Below are 13,814 nucleotides of genomic sequence, written 5' to 3'. Positions count from 1 at the left end.
GGATATATGGGAACTCAATGGACTTTTTGCTCAATTTTTTAAATAAACCTAAAACAGCTTTAAAAAGTAAAGTCCATTAAAAAAATGGTTTAGGCCCAAAACAGTTTTTTTTTTTTTTTTTTTTTTGCCTTGTCAATATTTGGTGTTCAGAGACTGTGAGCAATCATTGAAAAGTCAGGTAGGTGGCCTTGGAGAGATGATTCCACTTCATTGCTGAAAGGGGATTTCTGCCTGGCCTGTGCTCTTCGGTGGTCATGGAGGAGTGAATATAAAAACTGCCCTTTGTAAACAAAGCTGAAATAGTGGCACTATTCCCACGGATGGTAAATATGGAGTCTAAATGCCATGCATTCATTGAGCAGAATTATCAGAATGATTGCCGACCAGACCTAAAGATTATAGGTGAAATGCGTTTCTCTAAAAATCAGCTTGAGATAAACTTGGTTAATGATTGAACTTTCCTGACTATTTGCTTCTCCAATTCTAGGTCAAGGTTTTAAATGGCATCTGTGACAAAACAATCCGATCTACCACAGATCCTGTGATGAGCCAATGTGCATGTCTGGAGGAAGTTCACTTACCAAACATTAAACCTGGGGAAGGCCTGGTAAGTTCTAATAACACTTGTTTTATTTTCAGATAACATATATCATCATTTACTAAATTTTTTTTAAAAAATTCCTTATTGCTTTCACTATAATTCTGAAAAGTAGAATTAAGTTAGACCACCTTCCGTGATGTAGTTAGGAATGTGCTATCTTGAATCCTGTTGATATGTTTTCTACCTTCAAAGTATAAAAATAAATACAATTTTAAAACTGTATACTCATATTTTGAAGATAACACTTTATTTTTAGGACTTAGCAATGCAAGGAAATATAAAACATTTACACAAAGGAAATATGGTTTCTGGCTACAAAAACAACATCTGTCTGAAAGTCTCTATTAGCACTTAGAAGAATGTCAGAAGAGACTGGCTGAAGGCAGTGATTCTTAAGAAGGGTTTAGAAACGTTTCATAAGTAATATACGAGCTATATCATAACAGGCTGTGGGACTACATACAGGTAGTCTCCTAGTACCTAGTGTGCATCCTGTGGGATTAATTTGCTGAAATTTTCATGAAGAAGCTGTGAAGCCCATTAGTTAGCTTAGAGGCTTTGAGTCAGAGAGAGCTGGGTTTAAGTCCCAGCTCTTTAGGGACTTAACCTCTTTACGTGTCAGTTTCCTCATAGGGTTGTTGAAAGTATTGTATTAGATTGTGAGTGCCAAGTGCCACGCCCCAAGCACATAGTACGTGTGCATTAATGTGGCTGCAGCTACTGTTGCTGGTATTGATGATAAGGAGGTGAAAAAGGAGGAGGAGAAGGTGGAGGGGGAGAAGTATCTAATGTATAGGTAGCTGTTGGGAGCTATTAAGGTAGTCTCTGCTGTTAGATAGAAAAAAACAAAAATCAACCTACTGTTTTAGGCCCACATTCTTAGTGAGCAGAAATTTGCATATTGGTACTGCTTGACTTCAAGGCAAATGATGGATTGTAACAGATTAAGTTTAAACAGGGAGGACTTCCTGGAGGTAGGTTTATAGTCAAATATTTAAGCAGATAAATGCCCTGAGCAGGCAGAAATGGAGTTGTCATTTCAGATGGTAGAGTTATACAAGCAGTGCCCTGGGAGGGGGAGTACCATGTGTAGGGGAGAAGCTGATATAATCTGTGAGTGAAAGTAACAGGATAGGAGAGGAATGGGGAGAACCTGAAGGCGTTGGTGTTTGATGGGTCTCTCATCATAAATTGGTGTAGGTTAATGAGCAGGCTGGGTGCAGCATAATGTCTGAGGAGGGTCCACATTATTACAGCATAGATACCAGGGTGAGCAACTACGTTTTGCCCGTTCTACTTTTTGCTCTCTTTTCCCATCTTGTAGCAGTTTAATTAAACAACATTAAATGTGGTGAGTCCAACTGCAGAAATAATTCCTCAATGATATATTCGGTGTATCACTCAGTGAGGCATGGCCTCTGAGTTTGCCTCTCAGGCCTCTTAGGAGAGAGAATATTCATTCATCTTTACATTTCCCTTAAAAGGAAGGATGTCTGTTACTAATTTGCTACCTATGCTTTGTTATTTAATAATCTTTGTTCATGTATCTTTGTCTGATTATTAGTAGCTTTAATAGTCACTCTGAGGTTATTTCGGTTACCAAATTTAAATGAATATATTGTGTCCCTAGACCAAGAAATGGTCAAGAAAGAACCGTTCTTTGGCTGGGTGTGGTGGCTTACTCCTATAATCCCAGCACTTTGGGAGGCCGAGGTGGGAGGATCACTTGAGCCCAGGAGTTTGAAACCAGCCCGGGTAACGTAGCGAGGTCCTTTCTCTATTAAAAAAATAAAATAATTAGCTGGGTGTGGTGGCACACACCTGTAGTCCTGGCTACTTGGGGAGGCTGAGGTGAGAGGATCACTTGAGCCCAGGAGTTCAAGGTAACAGTGAGCTGTGTTGGCATGGCTACACTCCAGTCTAGGCAACATAGCAAGACCCCGTCTCATCGTCAACATAATAGAACTGTTCTTGTTTGAAGTGCCTCCCTCATTCACTCATTCTGTAGGTCTAAGAAAAAGCCCACATCCTCGGAGTTGTGGCATAATTCTGTGTGCCTGGTACACAGATTATAGCATCAAAGGGATCACACGTTTTACTGCTTTCACCAGTATTTCAGTTTGCTTAGCTCCCCTTCACCACCCTTTGGATCTTGTTTCTCGATGTTTCGGGAGGCTGAAAAACGAGTATTGTTCTGAAGGGACTGTTGTTAATGTTTTATAAGTTTAAGTCTTGCTTGGGGTGATGTCTGCAAATGTTGGAGTAATGAGTTAATCTGTTTGTGACTCACTCCAGGGCATGTACATCAAATCAACCTACGATGGGTTACACGTGATTACTGGAACCACAGAAAATGTAAGTGTATATTCATTAAGTGTAAAAGCTGTTGTGTGTTTAAACAAATTTGATCCACAGTCTCTATACTTTGAATTTAAATGTGTGCATGCTATTTGATTATTATGAGAGCATGGGTGCCTGCTTTGTTTATTTCTGTTGACAGAGTACTGCTTGTCACCAACTGTTGTCAATTTATTATTTAAATCGTCCTTTATTGCTCTTGTTCATACACCTTGCCCAGTTTTTATGCTACCCTTGTGTTAATTACTGCTTTTGCACCCTGGAAGTGTGAAGCCATAAATAGAAAAGCAATGATCTTTTTGTTTTTGAGAATCACTCTTATAAGAACTGGGATTGGTAGCCATGTGTATAAAATATATATTTTTTGATTTAATGGAATTTTTATGTCTCCAAAGCAGCTATTTCAGGATTTTTTTTACAACATATTTTTATAGTTGTGTTTCATAATATTTGGCATGATACTGAAATTTAGTCCTCTCTCCCCGCCCTTTGAATAGGAAAAGCAGGTCTGTTTTCTACTGTGAGAGACTTGTGTACACTGTGTACTTCCTTCTGGAAATTCTGCTATGTGTAGGGTTGTCTTTAGCCCCTCAACATTTTGAATTTGTGAGAAGTAGAGCTAGTTGAATGCTTTCTTCTTGCAGCCTACAATATGGCGTGCTTTTGAAAGACATTGATATGAAACTAAAAATGTTTGAATAGCTTCCCTGGGTCTATGTAAAAGAACCATGGATTTGGGGGAATTAACCTATTTAATCAGCTAAGACAAGAGGAGATAATTCCTAAAATTAGGGGAAATTTTAGTAGCTGCTTTTCTAATCTGTTTGGTAGAAATATGTGTCTAATTTTGAGCTTCAGCTGCTAGATCTTTCTTTTTTTTTTTTAATTAATTAATTAATTAATTAATTATTATTATACTTTAAGTTGTAGGGTACATGTGCATAACGTGCAGGTTTGTTACATATGTATACTTGTGCCATGTTGGTGTGCTGCACCCATCAACTCGTCATTTACATCAGGTATAACTCCCAATGCAATCCCTCCCCCCTCCCCCCTCCCCATGATAGGCCCCGGTGTGTGATGTTCCCCTTCCTGAGTCCAAGTGATCTCATTGTTCAGTTCCCACCTATGAGTGAGAACATGCGGTGTTTGGTTTTCTGTTCTTGTGATAGTTTGCTAAGAATGATGGTTTCCAGCTGCATCCATGTCCCTACAAAGGACACAAACTCATCCTTTTTTATGGCTGCATAGTATTCCATGGTGTATATGTGCCACATTTTCTTAATCCAATCTGTCACTGATGGACATTTGGGTTGATTCCAAGTCTTTGCTATTGTGAATAGTGCTGCAATAAACATACGTGTGCATGTGTCTTTATAGCAGCATAATTTATAATCCTTTGGGCATATACCCAGTAATGGGATGGCTGGGTCATATGGTACATCTAGTTCTAGATCCTTGAGGAATCGCCATACTGTTTTCCATAATGGTTGAACTAGTTTACAATCCCACCAACAGTGTAAAAGTGTTCCTATTTCTCCACATCCTCTCCAGCACCTGTTGTTTCCTGACTTTTTAATGATCGCCATTCTAACTGGTGTGAGATGGTATCTCATTGTGGTTTTGATTTGCATTTCTCTGATGGCCAGTGATGATGAGCATTTTTTCATGTGTCTGTTGGCTGTATGAATGTCTTCTTTTGAGAAATGTCTGTTCATATCCTTTGCCCACTTTTTGATGGGGTTGTTTGTTTTTTTCTTGTAAATTTGTTTGAGTTCTTTGTAGGTTCTGGATATTAGCCCTTTGTCAGATGAGTAGATTGCAAAAATTTTCTCCCATTCTGTAGGTTGCCTGTTCACTCTGATGGTAGTTTCTTTTGCTGTGCAGAAGCTCTTTAGTTTAATGAGATCCCATTTGTCAATTTTGGCTTTTGCTGCCATTGCTTTTGGTGTTTTAGACATGAAGTCTTTGCCCATGCCTATGTCCTGAATGGTACTACCTAGGTTTTCCTCTAGGATTTTTATGGTATTAGGTCTAACATTTAAGTCTCTAATCCATCTTGAATTAATTTTCGTATAAGGAGTAAGGAAAGGATCCAGTTTCAGCTTTCTACTTATGGCTAGCCAATTTTCCCAGCACCATTTATTAAATAGGGAATCCTTTCCCCATTTCTTGTTTCTCTCAGGTTTGTCAAAGATCAGATGGCTGTAGATGTGTGGTATTATTTCTGAGGACTCTGTTCTGTTCCATTGGTCTATATCTCTGTTTTGGTACCAGTACCATGCTGTTTTGGTTACTGTAGCCTTGTAGTATAGTTTGAAGTCAGGTAGCGTGATGCCTCCAGCTTTGTTCTTTTGACTTAGGATTGTCTTGGAGATGCGGGCTCTTTTTTGGTTCCATATGAACTTTAAAGCAGTTTTTTCCAATTCTGTGAAGAAACTCATTGGTAGCTTGATGGGGATGGCATTGAATCTATAAATTACCTTGGGCAGTATGGCCATTTTCACGATATTGATTCTTCCTATCCATGAGCATGGTATGTTCTTCCATTTGTTTGTGTCCTCTTTGATTTCACTGAGCAGTGGTTTGTAGTTCTCCTTGAAGAGGTCCTTTACATCCCTTGTAAGTTGGATTCCTAGGTATTTGATTCTCTTTGAAGCAATTGTGAATGGAAGTTCATTCCTGATTTGGCTCTCTGTTTGTCTGTTATTGGTGTATAAGAATGCTTGTGATTTTTGCACATTAATTTTGTATCCTGAGACTTTGCTGAAGTTGCTTATCAGCTTAAGGAGATTTTGGGCTGAGACAATGGGGTTTTCTAAATATACAATCATGTCATCTGCAAACAGGGACAATTTGACTTCTTCTTTTCCTAACTGAATACCCTTGATTTCTTTCTCTTGCCTAATTGCCCTAGCCAGAACTTCCAACACTATGTTGAATAGGAGTGGTGAGAGAGGGCATCCCTGTCTTGTGCCAGTTTTCAAAGGGAATTTTTCCAGTTTTTGCCCATTCAGTATGATATTGGCTGTGGGTTTGTCATAAATAGCTCTTATTAATTTGAGGTACGTTCCATCAATACCGAATTTATTGAGTGTTTTTAGCATGAAGGGCTGTTGAATTTTGTCAAAAGCCTTTTCTGCATCTATTGAGATAATCATGTGGTTCTTGTCTTTGGTTCTGTTTATATGCTGGATTATGTTTATTGATTTGCGAATGTTGAACCAGCCTTGCATCCCAGGGATGAAGCCCACTTGATCATGGTGGATAAGCTTTTTGATGTGTTGCTGAATCTGGTTTGCCAGTATTTTATTGAGGATTTTTGCATCGATGTTCATCAGGGATATTGGTCTAAAATTCTCTTTTTTTGTTGTGTCTCTGCCAGGCTTTGGTATCAGGATGATGTTGGCCTCATAAAATGAGTTAGGGAGGATTCCCTCTTTTTCTATTGATTGGAATAGTTTCAGAAGGAATGGTACCAACTCCTCCTTGTACCTCTGGTAGAATTCAGCTGTGAATCCATCTGGTCCTGGACTTTTTTTGGTTGGTAGGCTATTAATTATTGCCTCAATTTCAGAGCCTGCTATTGGTCTATTCAGGGATTCAACTTCTTCCTGGTTTAGTCTTGGAAGAGTGTAAGTGTCCAGGAAATTATCCATTTCTTCTAGATTTTCCAGTTTATTTGCGTAGAGGTGTTTATAGTATTCTCTGATGGTAGTTTGTATTTCTGTGGGGTCGGTGGTGATATCCCCTTTATCATTTTTAATTGCGTCGATTTGATTCTTCTCTCTTTTCTTCTTTATTAGTCTTGCTAGTGGTCTGTCAATTTTGTTGATCTTTTCAAAAAACCAACTCCTGGATTCATTGATTTTTTGGAGAGTTTTTTGTGTCTCTATCTCCTTCAGTTCTGCTCTGATCTTAGTTATTTCTTGCCTTCTGCTAGCTTTCGAATGTGTTTGCTCTTGCTTCTCTAGTTCTTTTAATTGCGATGTTAGAGTGTCAATTTTAGATCTTTCCTGCTTTCTCTTGTGGGCATTTAGTGCTATAAATTTCCCTCTACACACTGCTTTAAATGTGTCCCAGAGATTCTGGTATGTTGTATCTTTGTTCTCATTGGTTTCAAAGAACATCTTTATTTCTGCCTTCATTTCGTTATGTACCCAGTAGTCATTCAGGAGCAGGTTGTTCAGTTTCCATGTAGTTGAGCGGTTTTGATTGAGTTTCGTAGTCCTGAGTTCTAGTTCGATTGCACTGTGGTCTGAGAGACAGTTTGTTAAAATTTCTGTTCTTGTACATTTGCTGAGGAGTGCTTTACTTCCAATTACGTGGTCGATTTTGGAGTAAGTATGATGTGGTGCTGAGAAGAATGTATATTCTATTGATTTGGGGTGGAGAGTTCTATAGATGTCTATTAGGTCTGCTTGCTGCAGAGATGAGTTCAATTCCTGGATATCCTTGTTAACTTTCTGTCTCGTTGATCTGTCTAATGTTGACAGTGGAGTGTTGAAGTCTCCCATTATTATTGTATGGGAGTCTAAGTCTCTTTGTAAGTCTCTAAGGACTTGCTTTATGAATCTGGGTGCTCCTGTATTGGGTGCATATATATTTAGGATAGTTAGCTCTTCCTGTTGAATTGATCCCTTTACCATTATGTAATGGCCTTCTTTGTCTCTTTTGATCTTTGATGGTTTAAAGTCTGTTTTATCAGAGACTAGTATTGCAACCCCCGCTTTTTTTTGTTCTCCATTTGCTTGGTAAATCTTCCTCCATCCCTTTATTTTGAGACTATGTATGTCTCTGCGTGTGAGATGGGTCTCCTGAATACAGCAGACTGATAGGTCTTGACTCTTTATCCAGTTTGCCAGTCTGTGTCTTTTAATTGGAGCATTTAGTCCATTTACATTTAAGGTTAAGATTGTTATGTGTGAACTTGATCCTGCCATTATGATATTAACTGGTTATTTTACTCATTAGTTGATGCAGTTTCTTCCTAGCCTTGATGGTCTTTACATTTTGGCATGTTTTTGCAATGGCTGGTACCGGTTGTTCCTTTCCATGTTTAGTGCTTCCTTCAGGGTCTCTTGTAAGGCAGGCCTAGTGGTGACAAAATCTCTAAGCATTTGCTTATCTGTAAAGGATTTTATTTCTCCTTCACTTATGAAACTTAGTTTGGCTGGATATGAAATTCTGGGTTTAAAATTCTTTTCTTTAAGAATGTTGAATATTGGCCCCCACTCTCTTCTGGCTTGGAGAGTTTCTGCCGAGAGATCTGCTGTTAGTCTGATGGGCTTCCCTTTGTGTGTAACCCGACCTTTCTCTCTGGCTGCCCTTAAGATTTTTTCCTTCATTTCAACTTTGGTGAATCTGGCAATTATGTGTCTTGGAGTTGCTCTTCTCAAGGAGTATCTTTGTGGCGTTCTCTGTATTTCCTGGATTTGAATGTTGGCCTGCCCTACTAGGTTGGGGAAGTTCTCCTGGATGATATCCTGAAGAGTGTTTTCCAACTTGGTTCCATTTTCCCCCTCACTTTCAGGCACCCCAATCAGACGTAGATTTGGTCTTTTTACATAATCCCATACTTCTTGCAGGCTTTGTTCATTTCTTTTTCTTCTTTTTTCTTTTGGTTTCTCTTCTTGCTTCATTTCATTCATTTGATCCTCAATCGCAGATACTCTTTCTTCCAGCTGATCGAGTCGGTTACTGAAGCTTGTGCATTTGTCACGTATTTCTCGTGTCATGGTTTTCATCTCTTTCATTTCGTTTATGACCTTCTCTGCATTAATTACTCTAGCCATCAATTCTTCCACTTTTTTTTCAAGATTTTTAGTTTCTTTGCGCTGGGTACGTAATTCCTCCTTTAGCTCTGAGAAATTTGATGGACTGAAGCCTTCTTCTCTCATCTCGTCAAAGTCATTCTCCGTCCAGCTTTGATCCGTTGCTGGTGATGAGCCACGCTCCTTTGCCGGGGGAGATGCGCTCTTATTTTTTGAATTTCCAGCTTTTCTGCCCTGCTTTTTCCCCATCTTTGTGGTTTTATCTGCCTCTGGTCTTTGATGATGGTGATGAACTGATGGGGTTTTGGTGTAGGTGTCCTTCCTGTTTGATAGTTTTCCTTCTAACAGTCAGGACCCTCAGCTGTAGGTCTGTTGGAGATTGCTTGAGGTCCACTCCAGACCCTGTTTGCCTGGGTATCAGCAGCAGAGGCTGCAGAAGATAGAATATTTCTGAACAGCTAGTGTACCTGTCTGATTCTTGCTTTGGAAGCTTCCTCTCAGGGGTGTACTCCACCCTGTGAGGTGTGGGGTGTCAGACTGCCCCTAGTGGGGGATGTCTCCCAGTTAGGCTACTCAGGGGTCAGGGACCCACTTGAGCAGGGAGTCTGTCCCTTCTGAGATCTCAACCTCCGTGTTGGGAGATCCACTCCTCTCTTCAAAGCTGTCAGACAGAGTCGTTTGCGTCTGCAGAGGTTTCGGCTGCGTTTGTTATTGCCCTGTCCCCAGAGGTGGAGTCTACAGAGACAGGCAGGTTTCCTTGAGCTGCTGTGAGCTCCACTCAGTTCGAGCTTCCCAGCAGCTTTGTTTACCTACTTAAGCCTCAGCAATGGCGGGCGCCCCTCCCCCAGCCTCGCTGCTGCCTTGCCGGTAGATCACAGACTGCTGTGCTAGCAATGAGGGAGGCTCCATGGGTGTGGGACCCTCCCGGCCAGGTGTGGGATATGATCTCCTGGTGTGCCTGTTTGCTTAAAGCGCAGTATTGGGGTGGGAGTTACCCGATTTTCCAGGTGTTGTGTGTCTCAGTTCCCCTGGCTAGGAAAAGGGATTCCCTTCCCCCTTGGGCTTCCCAGGTGAGGCAATGCCTCGCCCTGCTTCAGCTCTCGCTGGTCGGGCTGCAGCAGCTGACCAGCACCGATGGTCCGGCACTCCCCAGTGAGATGAACCCAGTACCTCAGTTGAAAATGCAGAAATCACCAGTCTTCTGTGTCGCTCGCGCTGGGAGTTGGAGACTGGAGCTGTTCCTATTTGGCCATCTTGCTCCGCCCCCTAGATCTTTCGATAAAGGAAAATGGCATGATCTTTGAGTGTCTGTGATAAGCACTTGATTTTTGTACTGACAAAATGATACTGCTTAAGGCAGTCAATGAATTATAAATGCATTGCATGGTTCTGGTAGATGAATGGGTAGGAAATGGTAGTGTCTTTCAGGATTCTCTGTTGAGCTACAGCGAGGAAGCCCTAAGAGTCACTAGGAGTTTTTATACTGTGTCACCTCCTAGATAATAACAGCACAGGAAGCTCTGCTTTTAGGCTGGGGATGGTGCTGAAGAAAAGACACAAGATGCAACACACGATTCTTCCTTCATTCTTGTGTGAGACTCAGTACGTTGCAGCTTAGCCGTGATAAGAACACAGTCATGTCTGTATAGATGAGAAACATGGTGAATGTCATTTCAGTTTTTAGAGTTGAAGTTCTGCAGTCTAGCAATTTGATGATTGCATTGTCTCTCTTAACCAGACCAGTGTGTTTTCCAACTCTATTGAGTCTTGAAGCAATTGCTATCTTGGATCTGGAGCACTACAGAATTACTACTGGAAGGCATAGTTTTCCTTCCTCTTGTACCACCCCCCTTTTTAAAGAAAAGAATTTGGACCCGGCGCAGTGGCTCACGCCTGTAATCCCAGCACTTTGGGAGGCTGAGGTGGGCAGATCACGAGATCAGGAGATCAAGACCATCATGGCTAACACGATGAAACCCCGTCTCTTCTAAAAATACAAAATATTAGCCAGGCGTGGTGGCACACATCTGTAATCCCAGCTACCTGGGAGGCTGAGGCAGGAGAATTGCTTGAACCCAGGAGGTTGCAGTGAGCCGAGATCGAGCCACTGTACAGTCCAACCTGGGCGACAGAGCAAGACTCCATTTCAAAAAAAATAAAAAAGAAAAAAAAGAAAAGAGTTCAATGACAGACTAAACAAAGCTGCTCTTGAATTAAATGAAATGTCATATGTCATTAATGATATATTCCCTGAATTCCTACCAGAATTGTAACACTGGCTGACAGACTCAGGGTCGGCCCTGGTGTTCCCATGTAAGACTGTATGGAAGTCATTTCAGGGAGTGGTGGCTACCATCTTGTTAGAGATCAAAAAAGAAAACTTGTCTTCTTCCATCTGGTAATCCACTTGAAAATGTCACTCATTCCTTTAGTCATTCAGTTTGCATTTATTGAGGACCTGGAATGTGCTAGACACTAGGCTAAGTAAGTCTAAGTCTTCTAGACAAGCGTGGGAAGTTAGGTGAGAGCCCACTTCTCCCCGACTCAATCTGGATATTTTATTCTTTTTTTTTTTTTTTTTTTTGAGACGGAGTCTCGCTCTGTCCCCCAGGCTGGAGTGCAGTGGCACTATCTCGGCTCACTGCAAGCTCCGCCTCCTGGGTTCACGCCATTCTCCTGCCTCAGCCTCCCAAGTAGCTGGGACTACAGGCGCCCACCACCACGCCCCACTAATTTTCTGTATTTTTTAGTAGGGATGGGGTTTCACCGTGTTAGCCAGGGTGGTCTTGATCTCCTGACCTCCCGCCTCGGCCTCCCAAAGTGCTGGGGTTACAGTCGTGAGCCCCCGCGCCTGGCCCCTGGATATTTTATTCTTAATGTTGGGTATTATATACTTAAATGGCAGTAGAAAGTGCCAGCTCCAGGTCAGCTTTTGGCTGTCACTTAAGGTTGCTATGACTTCACTGTCAGAATGTTTTAATAGAAGCCTAGTATGGTAGGTAGCAGTGGATGAAAATCACCCATTGTTTTCACAAGTGAATTATGTTCATATTCTTCAATCTTGGACTTGAGGCTGAAGCAATGCTTGCTTGAGGCTGAAGCAAGCAAGCAAGGCCTTCAGTCCCTTTCTTTGAGGTAAGTTACCCGAGAGGCCAGGATCATTCCAAAGTCAGACCCAACCGTGTCTGATGTTTCTCTATCTTAATTCTTTTTTTGATGTTATTTTAGACCTTGACAAGAGTCTTGACACAACCTCATCCATACTTCTGTCCTCCACTCCTCAGATCAAATGGGAGTTAGATTAGCCTCTGAAGAATGGGTGCATTATTCTCTAGGTCATGACCCTTCTGCAGCAAACCAACACAAGCATCATTTTTCAGTTGTCCTCCTCATGGTGAAGATAGGCAAGAGCTACTGCCCTGGGCAGAATTTTGGTACCGAACTCTCTCTTTACCAGTGTTCTGCCAAACACAACTCTTAATCACTTGATTGGACATTTGAGAAATGAATGCAAAAGGGTCCTTAGGAAGGGAAGTCAATTCAGGACATCAGAGCATGTTTTTTAAGATTGCACATGTAGAGACAGGGACTTCCTGGCCTTTGGGCTAACTTTTGTAAAGTTAAGCTTATCTTAAATGAATCCCTTGCCCAGGAAGATTAACTGGACTCGACCGATTAAGATCAGAATTACTAAAGTAGGCCTGTAACTGTGGGTTCAGCATCTGACACACGGAACTAAAAGGAGCATAGATAAATTCATTTTTTAAGTGATGTGAGAAACGTGAGATGGGCCAGGCACAGTGGCTCACGCCTGTAATCTCAGCACTTTGGGAGGCCGAGGCGGGCGGATCACCTGAAGTCAGTAGTTCAAGATCAGCTTGGCCAATGTGGTGAAACCCTGTCTCTACTAAAAATACAAAAATTAGCTGGGTGTGGTGGCAGGTGCCTATAATCCCAACTACTCAGGAGGTTGAGGCAGGAGAATGGCTAAGCCTCAGAGGCAGAGGTTACTGTGGGCTGAGGTTGCACCACTGTACTCCAGCCTGGGCGACTGAGCATGAGTTAGTCTCAAACAAAACAAAACAAAACAAAAAACCAGAAACTTGAGATGAACATGGGCTGGTCTCTCAGGTGAGCACTGCGGGGTACTATAGGAGTTTAAATGTTTTCACAAATAACTGTCACAGTTACCAGGGCCTTGTATGGACCTAGATAAAATCAAAGGGAATATTTCTACAGTTTAGGGCTGCTTGTTAATTTCCCGTTGAGCCTGTCACAACAATTTAGAGAAACTTCAGCCAGTGTGTCTTGGGTCTTGCTATCCCTCTCCCCGTGTTCAAAAGTGCTATTTTTTGGATAGTTGGAAATTGTTTGAAGATTCAGCCAGTGATGTAAGTTAGAAAATTAAATACTCTGTTCTAGATAAGGTTTGATTAGAATTTGAAATCCAAGGTTTGTCCTTTCTTCTTCTCTTAGTCATATGTGAGATACCTTCAACATAGGAGTTCTAGATGGCTTATATGAACAAGAACACCGTGAGCAAAATATTTGACAAATGGATTATATCCCTTTATATATATTTTTGTTGCAGCAATGGTAAATTAATAACCAGGCATTATTTGAAGGAAAAAAAGTTCGGGTTTTGTTTTGACACTGAAAACTCATTTTTGAATGTAATCTGAAAATGAAAAGAAAACTAAATTCATTTTCTTTAAAGCAATTTCTATTCCCACCAACTTTCTATTTTAGCAGCATTGCAATAATATGGAAAAGTAGAATAAGAACGACATTTAGCTTTAATAAGGAAACGAGATGACAGAGTTACAAGGATGATTTTCCGTGTTGAACAGTTGGTCAGCTTTTATGGGATTAATTTTGATAAGGATATGTGTAAGAATTTTTTAGTGAGCCAATAGCTTCTATCAGCCAATCATTTTGACAATATGTCCAGGTTGGGCGCAGTGGCTCACGCCTGTAATCCCAGCACTTTGGGAGGCTGAGGCAGGCAGATCACCTGAGGTTGGGAGTCTGAGACCAGCCTGGCCAACATGGTGAAACGTCATCTCTACTAAAAAATTAGC

At 41.2% G+C, this 13,814-nt stretch overlaps 1 protein-coding gene across 4 annotated transcripts in view; it reads left to right on the top strand.

Moving 5' to 3' along the window:
• Positions 1–13,814, top strand: part of CNKSR3 (CNKSR family member 3) — a 112,820-nt gene that overhangs the window by 80,192 nt on the left and 18,814 nt on the right. For all 4 annotated transcript variants that reach the window (XM_077998567.1, XM_015137078.3, XM_028846723.2 and 1 more), the window contains 2 exon segments: positions 488–607; positions 2,897–2,956. In XM_077998567.1, coding sequence (XP_077854693.1) covers positions 488–607; positions 2,897–2,956 — 180 coding nt within the window.

Source organism: Macaca mulatta, chromosome 4, assembly GCF_049350105.2.
Source record: "Macaca mulatta isolate MMU2019108-1 chromosome 4, T2T-MMU8v2.0, whole genome shotgun sequence".
NCBI lineage: Eukaryota > Metazoa > Chordata > Mammalia > Primates > Cercopithecidae > Macaca > Macaca mulatta.
This window is presented reverse-complemented; position numbering and strand designations above follow the sequence as displayed.